At 36.0% G+C, this 18,309-nt stretch overlaps 1 protein-coding gene across 5 annotated transcripts in view; it reads left to right on the plus strand.

Annotated features, from left to right (window-relative positions):
- Positions 1-18,309, plus strand: part of LOC131076435 (ABC transporter B family member 26, chloroplastic) — a 132,486-nt gene that overhangs the window by 82,054 nt on the left and 32,123 nt on the right. For 2 of the 5 annotated variants that reach the window (XM_059216978.1, XM_059216980.1), the window contains exons 11-12: positions 5,806-5,879; positions 11,409-11,447. In XM_059216978.1, the coding sequence (XP_059072961.1) occupies positions 5,806-5,879; positions 11,409-11,432 (98 nt within the window). In that variant the 3' untranslated portion in view covers positions 11,433-11,447. Of the gene's footprint in view, positions 1-5,805; positions 5,880-6,264; positions 6,304-11,408; positions 11,448-18,309 lie in introns of those variants that run through there. The other 3 variants (XM_059216977.1, XM_059216979.1, XM_059216981.1) reach the window with 2 other exon arrangements.

The following is an 18,309-nucleotide window of genomic DNA, read 5'->3' on the forward strand; positions in this document are numbered from 1 at the left end:
AAAAATTCGCCCAAAAATTCATACGGAATAGGGCTTGGTGTTTTATATTAAAAATATTTAAAAGAACAATTTTAGAGTGCAATGTAGTGATTGTGTGAGCTAGAAAGTTCAAACATTTTGTGTGATTGAGCTCATTTGAAAGTTCGAGATCCGATTTTAGGTTTCGCTTGGAATTTGATGAATTATTTGTGCAACCTGGAGCTTGTGACTTTTGTTCGATGCCTTGCCTTTAGCGCGGGAAATTCTCCACTCTACCATCAACCATGTACATGGGAGGAGATAGATTTAGCGAGGGATAGGCACGAGTTTGATTGGTCTTTCGAGAATCATCCAATCCAATTCGTCTTTTTAATATCAGATTAGATCTCTCTTTATTATATATTTATTATTCTTCTATTAATAATATTTAAATTAAAATTTTAAACATATTTTAAATACTTGAATTGAAATTTTTAATATTTTACTATAGTATTGATAATATATTATATTAATAATATTTAAATTAAAATTAAACACTTGTTTTTGATTTAAAATGCAGTGAGAACAAAGGCATTGACCCTTTACATAGCAGAACTATCAATCATAGCGCATAAACAACACTATAACAACAATTAACAGCACCAACCATCAGAAAAGGAACCAAGTCTTTTTAACAATAAAAAACAACAGCATAAAAATCAAACTACAGGGGAGCCTTGCGCACCCCAGTGGCCTCCATGGTACTGCTCCATTCGGTAGACAGGAATTTGTAGAGGTCCCTAGCCTCCTGTTTGTCCTCCTCAGTGTCCGCGTAGCGTTCCCTCAACAGAGAGAGGGTGAGAGCGGAGTTGTGTAACACCTGCAAATGGAATTTGTTCAGGCCCACCATTTGGGCTTCACTAGTCTCCATCTTGTTCTTAAGCTGTTTGACCTCCTCCTTGATAGACTGCAGTTCGAGAACAGGGCCGAGGTTTTCAATTCTCTGCGTGATATCCAGCACATCCGTGCTTAGTTTTTCCATCTGCTGCAGAGTAGGGGCCTCCTAGGGGCTCTCAATAGCCAAGTCATCAGTAGTTTCCATAGTCTCTTTGGGCTCGCCAACAACAATGGAGTTGTCATTATCCTTAAGTAGGTCCATTAGAGGGATAGAATGCATCACCTGTTCAGCCAAGTTTAAATCCTTATCCAAATTTCTAGGATCCAGAGCATTGTTGTTAGGGATTTCCATACTTATAGGGCCCTCAATGTCCATGTTCAAAGGGGTCGTAACTTTATCGTCACTGAATTCTTGGGATTTCCGTTCAGGGGTAGTCATATCAACAACACCAACAGTGATCAGGACAATAAGGTCCCTAGTCGTATTAACATTATCAACATCCCCATCAGGGCCCCCCTTAGATTTAGGCCCCTCCTTCTTGTCCCCAATGGGGTCCTCCTCAGAGTCTAGATTCTCAATAATCGGGGTCTTATTCCTGCGGCCTTTGGAAGCAAGTCTGGAGGATCTCCTTTTAACCTCCGAGTCCAGGGAAGGTTGTCATTCTTAGTGTCCTCAGCTGAAGAATTGTCATCATAGACAACACGTTTGAGTTTTGTGGAGGTTTTGCTTTTTCCCTTGGACAAGGAGTGAGAAGCATTGGGGGAGGCAGGTAGAGTTAAGCTAGGGGAGATCGCCGAAAGAGAAACAGCCGAGGCATAGGTAGGCAAAGACATGGTGGTCGTGGCAAAGCCCTCCTGGGGATATTGGAAGAATCTAGGGAAAGCCAGAGACAGAGCCGCAAGCTGCTGGGGAGTCAACCATTGGGGGTTGAGAGAGCGAAAGATTCCTAGGGGGGCAGAGAGCCTCATGGAATTTATACAACCTGTAAATAAGACCTTAGTGGAGGAGGAAAGGTGGCTTATCCCCATGCTTAGGGTCCATAGTGTCCTTAACAGAGCTCTCTAAGGAATGCAGTAAATAAAACGACAGACAAAGCAAAACATTATTGCGGAAGTGATTGAGGAGGGACAAATGGTAGTAGTAGAATACCTTGTACCTGCCTTTGAGAGTGAAGTATTTCATGATCATGAGGCAGATCATGTTCCATGGGTGCTTGAGCTCCTCCTGAGCAAACCCACCTTGCAACTTAACAGGTTCCTCACGGTTGCGGAAAAACCGTTTCAAACCCTCACTGTTTGCAACATGGCTGGTATGCTTCCAGCGACGGCCATCCAGGGTCAGCTTTGTAGCTTGGGCAATGGTCTCCTCAGAGACATCAAAGGTAATGCCGCCAATTGAGACCCGTCTTCTAGACCAGGAGGAGGCGAAAGTAGTCGAGAGCTGCTCATCATGGCCCTTCAGGAAATTAAACACATGTTATATTATAATGTTCTTGAATTTATTATAATGTATTCAAATTGAACATAAAAGTGTTTTATTTATGGATTTTTTATTTATATTTTTTTAAATAAATTTATATTAGACGAATTTAATCTCAAATATTTTTCAGAATTTTTTCCCCTCGCCGAATTTTATCCGAATTCTATAGTTGCCGAACACGAATTCGAATTCGAACTTGGTGACTTAGCTTATAGATCACATTATTCTGAACAATAAAACTTCTGGTTACATCAACACTTTTTTCCAGATTGGAAGGTTAGATTTTGTTATCAATTCAGCTCTATATGTATGTTCATATGTGAGCTGAATATCTTACATAGGTTTTAATATGTTTGTAGTTGGAAAGAACATCTGTTCAAGGAAAAATTGCATTAAGCTTTATGTTTGGTGAATTAATAGTATCATTTCTAGTATTTCAATAGTGGAAATTTGGTCAAACACTTTGTAAAACACACATAACTATTGGAATATCACAGCTCTTGATACTTGCCATTTTATCATCACAGCTCTTGATACTTGCTATTTGACAAAAAAGCTAGAAAGATTAGCTTGGCACTTTATAGAGTGCAGAGATTCAAAGAACAAAAACCCTCTTGGTTTCTAGGCAAGAGTAGAGGATGAAAACCCTCTTGTTCCTTGAGGTGGTTTCACCTAGGAATCACAATTGTGCAAAAAAGATTGCATTTTATTTCCCTATAGTACTACCGTTACAATGTTGCTACCATATTATTCTGTACTTGTAGCTGTAGTGCCACTACAACAGCACAATAGTGCCTTGTCATTCTGATAATTATTTATAACAATAGATTGTATTAGCATATGAGTTCTTGCATATTTATCAAATATAACATTGTCGTTTGATTGTAAATGTTGTTTCTAATAATATCCTCATTATTCAATGGTTATATGTGAGCAGTATATTCCATACATTGATGTTTGTATTAGTAAATCAAAACATTTCATAATGAGTAGAATTCTACGTTAAATGATAAGTAACTAGCTTGCTGTTGCAATTATGTTGGGTAAATATTCTGCTGTCATATTTCATATGTTTCTTGCACTTGCATGGATGGTAACCTCAAAAATTGCAAGATTTTGAAAACTATTGAAAAAGTACATTATAGTGGTATCAGAGCTATGATCTTGCTAGCCTGCAGGGTTAAGAGCTAACATTTTTAATCCAGCCCAGTGAAAGTGACATTAGAGTCTATCAAAGAGAGAAGCAAGTTGCAAAATCAGGGTGCTGCAATAGAAATAGAAGTAGAAATGGGGGAAAGAGGCTAGGGTGCTCTTGATTATTTTCTCCTAAAAAAGGGAAATGATAGTTCTTGCCAGTGTTACAAGACTTGGTAGGACTTGCTAAGAATCAGGGAGTTCCGAGGAAAGTGACCATAATTGAGTCTTGGGCACTTGAGACTCGGGTTCTTGGTGAGTTTGGGAGATTTGCCAACTCCGTAAGTCCCATGTGGTAGACTTGGCCACGACTGGGGAAGTAAAAAATAATAATAAGAAAAGATAATATAAAAGAATAAAGTGTTAAAACAAAAGACACTTAAAATCATCTTTTACTTCTTAAAAACACATTCATTTTGTTTTCAAACACAAGGAGTGAAATAAAAAGTTTTTGAGCCAAAAATATATGCCATTGGAGAGAAAATCAGCACATTGGTTAAGTAAAAAGAAGATCATTCAGGCAGGTTTGTAGCAGCCCTCGACAAATCGAGAAGAGCCTAAGGAGGATTTGGAAGAGCCCACCATTGGTTTGGAGTTGCCTACCATCATTTTGGAGCAAATTTGAAGAGGTAAGTTTGTATTTTTATTTTTTGTTTTCAAATTTTCATTGTGTTCAACATTTTTTTTTTTTCATTTTAGGTTAATGGAAAAAAAGAACAAACCCCAACTTCTTTTGTATTTTGTAAGAATTTTTATAGTTGCAAATCCTAGTTGTTTTTAGTTTTTTATTTATTTATTTTATTTTAATTTAATTAGAGGCAACAACCATGGTAGAGTTGGATGGGGCACACGGAGACCCCTTAGATGTTGGTGTTATTATGACACAAGCATATATCATGGTTGCGTCATCATCCACAACCTATCTTAGACACCAGCACAAGACTTGCCGTGATGTTGGGATGAGTGATGTAGGCTCCTTTAATACATAGACTTATATTTTTAGTTTTGATATTTGTTTCGATGCCATGGATTTCATAATCCATGAGATTTGTATACATTTGACAATATTTATAATTTTAAATTTATGTATCTAACAATATTGTTTCTTTCAGCTAAATATTAAAATTCATTTTTAAACTCATGTAGTTGATGTATACTTGTGCATATGGTCAATGCAGCTTTTATTTGATTAATTTATTGTCTTTAAAGTTTTTTTTAATTTAGGTTAATGGAAAAAAAGAACAAACCCCAACTTCTTTTGTATTTTTATAAGAAATTTAATAGTTGCAAATCCTAGTTGTTTTTATTTATTTATTTAATTTTGATTTAATTAGAGGCAACAGCCATGGTAGAGGAGGATAGGGCACACGAAGACCCCTTAGATGTTGGTTTTATTGAGACACAAGCATATATCATGGTTGCATCATCATCCACAACCTATCTTAGACACCAGCACAAGACTTGCTGTGATGTTGGGATGAGTGATGTAGGCTCCTTTAATACATAGACTTATATTTTTAGTTTTGATATTTGTTTTGATGCTATGGATTTCATAATCCATGAGATTTGTATACAATCGACAATATTTATAATTTTAAATCTATGTATCTAACAATATTGTTTCTTTCAGCTAAATATAAAAATGCATTTTTAAATCTATGTATCTAACAATATGGTCAATGTAGCTTTTATTTGATTAGTTTATTGTGTCTTTAAATTTTTTTTATTAAAGGGTGCATGAAACAAGTTTTAGATTATTAAAAATCTCTATATTTCATGGTTTTATTTGCTGAGTCAAGATGTCAGGTCCATGTTCAAGTAAAAAATTGGCTTGCCGAGTCTGAGGCAAGGTTAAGTCTTGTAATCATGTTTCTTGCATTTGTAATTTGTTCTCTACTTAGGAAGTCAACAGTGTTTCACAAACATCTGTTTTAAGTGTTATGACATTTTTTGATATGCGAATGCAAGGTGTTGAACATAAAATGAAGTTATAAAGAGTAAACAGAACTAGCAGTCTTTGTAGGTTTTAAAAATATTTTCTAATTGAAAGAGTTAAGTTGGCACTTTAACAAATACGAGTTTTTCTGGTTTTTGTCTGATACCTATCACTTTACATGTACAACATAGAATTACTCTAGTTTAAAGTAATTATCTTCTTCTAGACAGCAGTAATACACTCCTTTTATATGTATTATTGGTGGATTTATAACATTCTATGAAAATAGCTATTGTCATTCTTGTCAGAGATAAAGGTAGAACTGCCTTTTCTTATGCAGGATTGAGATTGCCAGAACTGGAAGGCCATATCAAGTTCCTGGATGTTTCTTTTAACTACCCTGCAAGGCCCATGGTAAGATTATTTTTTCTCTTTCATCTGCATGCAACAAACTAAATGTCTTTCTTTGGATAATAGCATTCTTTCACACTTGTTTGTAACCTTAAAGCAAAAGCAATAGGAGTTCTTTAAAGTGCTTGCATCATTGTTAACTGTGCCAAGAAGTGCTTTTTACTCCCCACGTCAATTTTGGCTTTAAGTGCATGAGTGTGGGTAGTTGAATGCATAGGCAACTTTGGCAAATGACATTTTTGTATATATGTAACTTAAGACGATAATATAAAATAAACAAATATAGCAGTTGCACCTGATGTCATAATTTTAACTTCTACACGACAGTAGCACATTGAAGGCTGAAATATTTAGGCGACTGCAAGTCAATTCTCTCTGCTGGCTGCAGGAGCTAACAAAAATCTATGACTAGCACAGGTCCATCTGAACATGGATCCGATATGCACCTAGGATTATCCCAAGCACCTGAGGTGGCAATCCCAACAAGACATAAGCATACAAAATTCTAAGAGGATGAAAATTGAGACCTCGAGTCTTTTGGATACCTGTCAGGGCATATCATATCCATGTTGAGGTAGAACTGTTCCTGCATAATCTTGGAGTATTGAATTTGTAGTTTGTAACATTTTCTTGCTCAAAATAAAATCAACTTATATAAGTAAAAAGAAAAGAAAATTGCATCGGATTATATATGAAATAACCAAGTAGAACCATTTAGGGCTGTTCTCTCAACATTAATCAAGGATGTCCATTACATCAACATCGGCTCTAAGTTCAAATGTTTTGATTTTTGATTTCTTTTTTAGAACTGCTCATTCTTGATGATTTATAGCCTTCACTTTATAATATTCTATAAACATGAATTTCAAAGTTATCAGAGACCCCAATGAATTGCATAATATATTTAAGATTTTGAACATAATTTTAAAAAAAATCAATGGCATCTGTATATTGCATTTAATTCAATGTTTATTTGTGCCTTTACAACAAATTTATTTTATCAATTTCAAGTAGTTCATTCAGGATAACTTGAGATGGGGAATAAAATATGTGAACGAACTATAACACATGTTGCATGATTCTTGGAAAAATGGCTAAAAATGAGTGAAAATTGTTATTACGTAGATGAACCTGAAATGCCTGACTAAACTCTTTGGGGATCCTTGAGTTTGCTAAACTGAGATTCTCTTGTGGAATGATGAACCAACGAGAACATTGGCTGAATTATTAAATTGACAATTTTTATAATAATTTTTTTAATTCTTATTTCTTTCTGGAAACAGGTAAAGTAATTCTTCTTAAAAATTGGAAATGTTATCATCAGAGGATTCTTTTAGAGTAGAACAGCTGATCCAAGATGACAAAAAGTAAAAAACATATAGTCAGTTTTGTTAGCAATCTCCAGTTTATAACCATCCCTATCGCTATTGACATTTGGTACCTATTAACCAAATGTCAATTTATTTTAAATAAAACTGGGATCAAATCATAAATGTAACATCAAGAGTTCATTTTGATCCTTATTATTTGAACAGTAAAATCTAAATCAAGGTTACTAGGAGATGGGGGTACTTGGAGACTCCAGAGATTGGTGTTGTTCATCGCACAACACCCCCCATCCTTGACGGGGACCCCCTTGTTTTTGCCCTTTGTCTGCTCAAGAAAGGTGAAGCCAAGACAAAATCTTCGAACTTGAATTCACCTGAGAAGGGCGTTTTAAAAATGGATATTTGGCATCTCTTGTCTCATGGCAAGATAGGTTAAATCGCACAGTTTTGTGAATGTTCCATAGGTTAAATCGCACAGGTTGAAGCCAAAAATGTTCCATCGCACAAGCTGGCTTAGAATCTCGAGTTTAAGAAAAGCATTTAAAACAAGTCAAAATCGCACCTTTTGGGCAAAAATCCTGAATTTCATAAAGGGGCAAATGGGCGTATAAACCTAAGCTCGGCGATCTAGATAATATTGCAAGGAGCTAAACAAAAAATCGCACAATTTATCCTGAGTTTCATTAGAATGAAGGGCGGAGAAACATAATAAGTTGTGCCTTTAAGCTAAACTGGTTGAGTTTAATAGCAAGTGGTTTTGGCATCTATTCAACTTAAGTTCGGTGATTTCCTAGATTTTGCAAGACTCAAACCATTTGAAGCAAAACTCGCTCTTCTCCCTTCAAAATCGTGAATTTCATCCCACAGGTCCAAGTCAAACCCTAAGCTCGATCCATTCCATTCAAAAATCTCGAGTTTGCCAGGTAAAAGGAAAGTTGAGTCGCTTAGACAAAAGGAACAAAATCGTGGATTTTTACTCGATCGGCCGAGTTTACAAGTCTATTGAAGAGGCATTTGAAACAGAAGTAAAGTCGCACAAGTCAAAGAAGAGAGGTTCGCTCATTATGCCAAAAATAGCCGAATTTCATGTTAGTCGTTTAAAGCTCAAAATAAATCACACTTTCTCAATAAAATATCCGAGTTTCATAACAAGTGAAAGGGCGTTTAATGAAGCTCACACATTTCGTGCAAAATGGCCGAATTCTAACTTAGCATAAGAGGGATGTTTAAAATAAATCTTGGCGTATTTGATTAAAAGTCACACATTTCATCTAGAAGTGCTGAGTATCAAAGAAGGTGATTTTGGCGTCTAAGAACATGAAAGTTTAGTGATTTTGTTGAAATTACAAGACAAAAGGGGCTCACGCATTTTAATCTTAAAATCCTAATTTTGCAAAGGGGGATTTATATTATTTTAAACAAAGTTCCTAGAATCGGACTCGGCTCGGACTCGGTAAGGCCGACTCGACTCATGACTCGGCTCGGACTCGGTAAGGCCGACTCGACTCATGACTCGGCTCGGACTCGGTAAGGCCGACTCGACTCGTGACTCGGCTCGGACTCGGTAAGGCCGACTCGACTCGTGACTCGGCTCGGACTCGGTAAGGCCGACTTGACTCGTGACTCGGCTATTACTCGGCAAAATAAAAAAACCCTTGAAATTTAGAGATTTTTAACGATTTAAAACTTGTTTCATGCACCCATTATTGAATAAAGCTTAAAAGACACCATAACATCATCAAATAGAAGCTAATTGGATCACATACATAAACATAAATCCATCACATGCGTAGAAATGTAAATTGTAGCTGAAGGAAATAGAAAGCATAGATATATAGAGTTATAAATGTTGTCAAATGTATATAAAATCCATGACATCAAATGTTCCCAAACATATATGTAACTGTAAACAAAAACAAGTCTATGGCTTAGGCTCTTGCTCATCCTCATCCTCAGCCTCAGCCTCAGAGTAGTCTGTTTGCCTCCTACAAAGGCGTCTAAGGTATGTCCTGGATGACTGAGTAGCCATAGTCTCTGCCTGTGAGGTGCCACAATGATCAACATCAGTTGTGCCTGTGCCGAATTGTGCTCTATCCTCCTCCTCTGCCATAGCCACAGCCTCAGCCTCTCTGTCTGCTTGGTCAACCCACTCATGGTCCTCCTCAGTGAAGACGGGATCGGTAGACTTAGTGATCCACTCAGACTCTGGATCGATCTCCGCTAGAGTGATTGGAGAGGAGTCAGTGTCCAAAATCTGTTTGGTCCTAAGACGAAGGTTGTAATGAACAAAAACAAGATCATTCAAACTCTGCACAGACAATCTATTACGCCTCTTCAAGTGGATGTGCTCAAACATGGACCAATTGCGCTCACATCCAGAAGCGCTGCATGGCTGACTCAAAATACGGATGACAATTTTTTGAAGGTTTGGGGTTGAGGGCCCAAACATTTGCCACCATCTATCTGAAATAACGAAAAGAAAAAAAAAACAATTTCATTTCCAACTTTAAGGCTAGATTATAAAATAAAAAATTAAAATGCATAAGCCATAAACTTAAGAATCTTAAGTTTACATATATTTCTACCTGGCTGCAATTGTGTCCGAGCCTCTATGCACATGCTGCTTGCGAAGATTGCCCCTTCTTGATTATTATATTTATCCAGCTGGAGCTTTGTACTTGAGGTTGTGCCATCAATACACAACTTCTGTACCACTGTATACAGACCACTAAGAACCTCCTCATCTGCCTTGAAGTCATCACGGAATCAAAATGCTTGATTGAGGTAATAGGCTACTGCATGCATGGGCCCGTGAAGCTGGTTTTGCCATCTCCTATCAATAATCTCCCAAATGGGGCCATACTTATCCTCATCTCTTGCATACATGGATCTAATGGCCTCCTTGGCGCTATCCATACCCCCATATATATAGCCCATAGAGGGCTTCTCCCCATCAACAACTCGTAGGAGAACTACGAGGGGCTCAATGACCTACACATAATGTTAAACAAAAACAATGAAGTCACAAATTAAATTAAAAAAAAAAACAAAATTGCAAAGTTAAATTGTTAATAAATTAAAAGTAAATTACTAAATAGTAGATACTAAATGTTAAATTGTGATAAATTTACCTGCACGATTTCTCCACAAGGGGTCCAAAAACCTGGCTCATCAAAAATGTAATTTACCACATCTATCCCTGCAGTGGTCGTAGCATAGGATGAGGAAGTCCACTCCTCACCAACAAACATACGCCTCAAAGCCGCCTTTGATTTAACCAAGGATTTCAGTGTGAGGAAGTTTGAGGCAAACCTCGTGATACCAGGACGAGCCAACTCCTTTTGCCCCATGTATTGCCTCATAATGCTAAGGACCAATGCATGATTGTAGATAAACTTGCTGATATTTTTGGCCCTTTCAACTATTGATTTCACCCATTCAAGCTTACCAATATCCTCTAAAAAAATGTAGGGTTTGCAACTTTGCACTTTGCTATTATTCTACTTCTCTCATTGAAGTTAAACTAAAAAAATAAAAACATTCAAGATTTGGAAAGTTAACTGTTAAACTAAAACAATTTAACAAACAAATGAAAAAAATCCATTAACATGCCTTAAAAAACCAACAAAATCTACAAAGTTTAACACTTACCTCTTTCAAATGAGTTGAGAAGTCTTGCTATGGACTCCTTGATGCTCTCAATGCAAGCCTATGGCCTCCCCAATGTGATTTGTGGTCTCCTTGATGCTCTTCTTCCCTGCTGGATGCAAACCTATGGCCTCTTGTTTTCCTTCCCCTCTCTCACTTTTCCTCTCTCCTTCTCACAACTAGCAATTAGAAGACCTTTTAGGGTTAAATGAAAAAAGATATTAACAAAAAAATTGTCAAAAAACTTATTTTTTTGTTTTTGCAAGTCGAAATTTTTACATGCCGCGATGCGAGTCCTAGAGCTTAGACCTGGTGTGTTATGGGCAAAACTCGCTGAGTCCGAGTCTCGAGTTGGCAAAACTCGTCGAGCTTGGCTCGACTTGCCAACTCGGCAAACTCGCTTGATTCGTGGCGAGTTTGGGAACTCTGATTTTAAAAGCAAACATCTTTCATCTTCGCCGAAACAAAGCATGGCATTGCCTTGAAAAATTTAATATGTTACATTCATTTAATTTTTTCAATGTGATTAATCCAGGTCGAAATCTATTGTTTGCAGATTGACGTCGTCGAGAGGAGCTAGGGCGGCAACCTGAAGCTCAAATTGAAGACCTGATCGCAATCAAAGCCGTGAAGAAAAGATGCAGCACAGGATCAAAACGACTAAGAACAAAGAGGCATGCCACCATCAACAGACGACAAGTTGAAGTCCCAGCAAGATTGAAGATAGAAGAACACACAAAATGCTACCAGTATGTACACTCTGAGAAATGCACAACTGGAATTAATTCCAAAAAATCAGTTTTTAAATTGAATGATTTTAATGTAAATAGCTACCTGTGGACCTCGTCTAATGTATTTAAAACAAGGGGACACAGGTCAGTTATGCTTCAGCTACCTAATTGACCAAATTGATGACAAATAGTGGTCGGTAGCTGAGGAAAGTGGTTGGGAGGACAACTGAAAATAACTAGGCATGGGTTAAAGCTGCCAAGCTTCTGGAGGATGGATCATGGCCCTTGGATGCAGTCAATCTTGGCCTTTGATTCAAACTGTAAAATCTATAAAAGGCAGAGGCCTTTCTCTTGTAAAGGGTTATAATTTTTAGACAGTTAGATTTTTAGGAGTTAGAATAGTTAGATGCAGTTTGCAGATTAGAAATAGAGTAGAACTGCTGTAAGAAATTGTTGTAAAAGCAGTTGAAATCAATATATGAACATTGAATATGGTGTTTGCTATTTTAGGTTTTATTCTGTTTGCATTGTTTCTTTCTAGCTAGTTAGAAGTAGAGTTCAATGGTTTTTAATGGCAAAGTGTGGGGGGTATTTGATGCATTTCAGGTTCATACCATTGGGGACCTGTATATTGTAGGTCATCGTGTATCGTTAGTCTGAACCCAAAACTGTACTTAGTTCAACTGTAGGTATTCATCTTAGGTTGCACCAGAATTGGGTGCCTAAATGAGTATCTCCAATCTGAAAATCCTTCATCCCTTTGGAGCTTGCACTGTTCTTGTCAAGTTGTGATGCTGTCTCTAGCGAAACAAGAATTGGTTAATGGAAATTTGTCCACTCGCAACACTAGTCATTCTTATCATTGCACTTAGGATCCCTAAATCCTTCTCTTTTGCTTTTATTTTTCGTAGTTTGAGAATCACAGCATCGTTGGATGCAGACCAACTTATTGTAAAGGTAAGCTCCTTTGTGTTACCAGCAAAACACATCAATCGCTGAGCTATCCCGTAGTCAAGACCTGACATTTGGAACCTTGAGGTTGTCCCCTTTGATCATGTAAAACAACGTTAACGATTCCTTACGCAAGAGAGGATAGGATACTCAACATTTTATTCTGCATTGATCGGAAGGAGTTGGTAATCTGACTTTAGCCATGTCAACAATTGGTACGGTACTGGTATGGCTATTTTTCAAAATTAGGAAAAATGAATTTTTTTAATACATTTTAATAATTTCTAGAAAATATCATGACATAGAACTTTGAAAACAAGTAGTGTGGTAAGTTTAACATTGACTTTAAAGTTGAAATACACAAATGTCAAATGTCAGTGTGTCAAAGAGTTCGAAACTCAAACTACATATTTCATATTAGATTATCATTACATATTGAAATTCAAAAATATTGATAGTTTGATGCTAATACACAAACAAAAAACAAAAATTAGAAATTTATCATTTACTCTTCTACGTTTTGATAATCCATATCAAGGTCGTCAACTATGATGCTCTCTAGATACCGATCACTCTCAAATTTAGGTTCCACTGATGGTAGAATTGGGGATAATTAATTAAGGCCATTTGGTTCAACTACTTCATCAACCATGGCTGCAACTTCCCCATTAGGTGCAATTTGGTCCCATTTTGTTGAAGGATCGTCCATGTACCCAGGATCTACATGAGAGAGAAGACGAATTGAGTTATGAATCTAGACCAGGTTTTCTACTTTTTTTGACCCTAATTGGTTCCTCTTTAGTGAATGAATAAAACCCCAACTACTCCAATTTCTCTCACAAGACAAAGAGCTAGCTACTTGTGAGAGGAATCTTACTGCAAGTGATTGCAATTAAGGGGTTTCACCTCCATGGTTACACCACCACTCTATAGGGACTTTCTTTGCTTGTATATCATATAAAGCTTCCAGTGAAGAAAAATCACCATGCCCATGTGAAAACTTTTTCCATTGACTCCTAATAATTGAGGCATCCTCACCTTGACCATAAATCTTTTTTATTGCAACCCAAAATTCCTCATTAGCTCTCTATCCTCATATGCAGCCCTCTTTAGTCTCTTGTGTATTATGCCATTTAGCATTTATGGCATAGGCAACACAATGAAGGGGTATGTTAAGTTTGTTCTATCATCCATGTAACTTTTCTTCTATCAAAGGATACAAAGAAAGATCTTTTACATTTGTTATTTTCTTGACTCTTTCACACATGGAATCTATTTCTTCATAAATTTCCCCCAAGCATGGTTTGTCCGAGTCTACAAATTTAATCATCTTTCATATGGGCTTAATAAAGTCCACAATAATTGTTTTCCATTGATCATCTTCATTCCTCTTTAAGTGTTTTGTTCTTTGTTGTCTTGATGAAGTGTAGATCTTGATGTTATCTTGAAAGGTCTTTCATCCTTTGGAATTCATGTAAAGTCTTCTTCATGTTTGCGCTAGTCCTCTTCTTCACCTTGGTCTTCTTGATATTCTGGGTACCTTTGACCTTGATCTTGGATCTCCAAAGGAAATCCAAGGTTGTCATGAATTCTTCCTTGTAGAGAAATGTTGTTCTTTGTTCTTTTGGTGATCTTGGAATTGTTCTTGAAATTGTTGGTATATCACCTTCACATTTCTTTAAATGTTCTTCTTTATCCTTGCTATCTTCTTCTTTGTCGCAATTGTATCCTTCATCATAGAGCAGTCCATCATTGCCACCTTCTTGTATGACTTGAACCTCGACCTTGAGCTGTAATGTCCCCTTCTGAGATTTACCTTAATTTAGTCCCGAGACAACAAGTCCAACTCAAGGTGAGAATTGTAGTACATTTATAAATATAATTTTATCACATATAAATACATTTCGTTATAATATTTAATTTAAAGTTCGAGAATAGTTCGGAAGGTAGAACTTATCTTGATATCTTCCTCTGATTTGTATACTTGAAATATATGACTCAATGTTATAAATTGCTGCTGCTCAACTGAGCCTTCAGATTAGAGTAATAATAAAACAGATTCCTCACAACTTATGCTATAGTTCTCCCTTTCAACTTGTTCTTCAAATGCTATGAAATGACCATAAGTCTGCCACACAATTCTCTTCACTATGAAGTTCTTCATATCACCTTAGAAACTGCTACAAATCTGGTCACAAGTCTGTTACAAAGAGATCACAATATCTTCCTTATAATGTGCTCATCAAATTCATATACATTTCTGAATTAATCTTCTATATCATGCATTATCTCCTTCACAAAATCTGCTTTTGACAAGTCTTCTATTATATATTCTTTATATTAATCTGCTGGTTTATATCTGATCTATTTCTTCTTCTTTCCATTAAACTCTCTTCACAAGTCTCATAAAGTCTTCATAGTCATGCTTATAGAATCTTCATGAATCTGATCACCAAATCTGCATATTCTCATTTCCAAATCTGCAATATATCTGCTGTTATATTTCAGATATATGCTCTTCTAGGACTGATTATTCATGTCTTCCACTTGCACATCTCATATGTCTTTTATATCTTTATGAACTGCTGTGCATATATGATAAGCACATTTCACTCTGTACCACCACCCTCTTCTCCTTCCAAAAATCTATTTCTATATATATATCTTCATATTTTTATCCAAGGAGTGTGACTTTCTTTGAAAGACACCATGCTTCTCTATAGACATGTCCCCACTTCGCATCATTTGATTTGTCTTTACATTAAGTAAATGGCACCTCCTCACCAAAGAAAATCACACCTCTTGTTATTAATCGATGCTTGTTATTTGATATATACTTCTCTTAAAACAAACTGCCACCTTTAATATCTGTTCGCTTTTTGTTTATAACTTAACAAATTGTTGATGATTTATAGCTTAAGTCAGATAAAATTAAATGTTAAATTGGCCTTAAGGCCTTCAACATTTAATAATATATATCATTCTAATCACCAATATGCACATTGCTTTCATTAATTATTTATGTTTAGTTAGCACGTATTATGTCTTGTTTGCCTATTGGTGATTACACATCGCACCCCCTCATTTGGTATGCCACCCCGATTGAGGTCACAACCCCTCACTGAAATTGAATGCGTATTTATCTTCTATCGGGGGCAATTGCTAGGGTGTGGTTGTGAGAGACCAATACTGATTGGACATATACGTCATAGGAGAGGCTGATGTAAATTTAGTGTATACGATATAGAGGGTTATGCTGTTATCTTCTAACACATATATATCTGTTTGTGGTCTGCAGAAAATATACGTGTGAAGTCAGGATATTAAAATTGCTGTGTAATTTATAAAGATCATTTGCTGTGCATCTTCACCCAGCAATTTATATATAAGCAAATTGATTATACTAGAAGGATCGAGTGACTAAAGGAGGAATTAATAACTTCAACACAAATGTTTACGAATAATCACACCCTCCATTGATTTGGTCTTTGCTTTAACAAATTGGTCAGCATCTGAATGAAGCTGTACCTCTTCTTGTGATGATAATTGCTGTTAACTATATCTTGTTATGAATCGGGAGTCTTAATGAATCGGCCAGCATAATATGAATCGGATGTAATACATTGCTTTGAAAATGGATCATTGCCCATTAACAACTTAATACCAAATCGCTTGATTTAAACTTGCTGTCCATCGTATTAGTTTATTGACTAGTGTAGCTGCTTTGGCCATATTGCCAATCGCAGTATCTTCTAACAGATTCCAGAGGGCAATTCATTAATGTTATCACTGCTCTACAAAGCATTGATGGATTCCCGGCTTATATACAAAGTCAACCACTATAATCCTATATTCTTACAATTGCGATTCAGGATATACCAAAACTTTTCAATGTTTTCTCTCGCTATTGATTCTCCATCCTTGCAAAGTTACCATAAAGTAATGTAATGGCTTCGTGCCATTTATTTCTCCTCAACGCTTTTCATAATCTCTCTAATATTATGGTTGTCTCTAGAACCATGTTATGGGACTTTGTAATGTCCCCATTATCATCTAATATCTGCTCTTTAAAACTTTAAACCTTTCTTAAAGCAATGATTGTCTCTGCTGTTATCATCTAATGGTTGCCATCCATTTTCCCAATCTGCTCTTTGTATCTATTAACTTCATATATTAAATCATCATTGCATAAATGACAACAATTCTTTGACATCAATGATAAGCCATCTTGATATCAATGACAAACAATTCCAATAATTCTTAAAGATAATACAAGGAGCTTTCTCAATATTAACAATACTTGATGGAATCTTGTTTGGGGACATCACATGAGCTTCCCCATATGGTTGATTCTTCATGTCACTTTGCATCAAACCTGAAAAGGAAACATTTTAAATCAAGAAGAATGTGATAATAAAACAAAACTCAATCCTCCAGACTCTTAATTCATGAAATAACATTAATAGTTCACTAATCATGTTTCCTCTTTAAATTTTCCTTGAATTTGCTTAAATCACCTCTGATTTTACCCTTAATGCTGGAAATTGCTTAAGGATTCTGGAAATTACTTGAAAAAATAAAAAATTTCTGGAAATGATGCTCTTTTCAGATCTGAAAATGTCTGATTAATCGATAAACCTCCTCATGACTAGGTATATTTCACTTTGTATTCTGCTTGAACAGCTATCCTTTGCGATTTTAATCATCAACTCCTTTGTCGCCTTACTAATTACTTGATCAAACTCGAGTCTCTTGCTCATAATTCTCCTTGGAAATGTTCTTGACAGTCTACTGCAGGTCACACCTTACTGCTCTGCTTCTTAAATCAGATCGAATTCGTTTTAAATGAATGAAAAATGAATCAGATGATTGCTCATCAACTTATATTTATATCAACTTATCAACTCCAACGGAGTCAGTCGGGGTTGCTTTTGATTTAATTTTGAATTGTTTAATCTCCGAAAACCTCACGTTAAAGGGGGATAATGCTAAGTCGGTCTTTAGGAAACATATTTTAATCTTCATCTCCACGCCTTCATCTCATTCCATACACTATGCAAAGTGAATACTCCAGCCGACCTTAAGGAGATTTAAACCTCCTACACATTTTGCAATTTACTTACACATGTTTTGATATACATTTCTCATCCAGCCAACCTTGTTTATGATTTTATCCGAATTCCTTTAGAAATTTTGGGGATTTTCATGAGTTATGGAAAAAAATCCATTGCTTGTTATAATTTCCTGGATTATGGATTTTGTGCACTCAAGGATTTTTTCCTTGTCCTTAAGATTTTTGTGGATTTGATCATTCCATGGAAAATTTGATTCCTTCATTTTTTTCGTGGATTTTAGCCTCTCAAGGAAAAAAATTCTCATCATAATTTTTTCATGGATTTTGAAGGTGTAAGGAAAAATTTGATTTTCATCACCTTGTCATGGATTTTCTTCCTTCGTTGATTCAAACTTGCTATCAACTCCACAATTTCGTGGATTTTCACTATGCTTGGAAAAATCTGCATGCTTCCCAAAAGTCGTGGATTTCAAGAGGTCAAGGAAAAAATCCAATTCTTCCTCAAAGTTGTGGATTTTGAGAGACCAAGGAAAAAAAAAAATCTTCCACAAAGTCGTGAATTTTGATGACTTGTGAAAAAATTTCCACCCTTGTAAAATTTCAGGGATTTTTCCATGTAATTGAAAATTTTCAAGTCCTTCACTTTTTCATTTATTTTAGTGTTTTTCTCTCATTATCCTTTTTCTCTCATTTTTCTTTCA

This window comes from Cryptomeria japonica, chromosome 3 (genome assembly GCF_030272615.1).
Source record: "Cryptomeria japonica chromosome 3, Sugi_1.0, whole genome shotgun sequence".
Taxonomy (NCBI): Eukaryota; Viridiplantae; Streptophyta; class Pinopsida; order Cupressales; family Cupressaceae; genus Cryptomeria; species Cryptomeria japonica.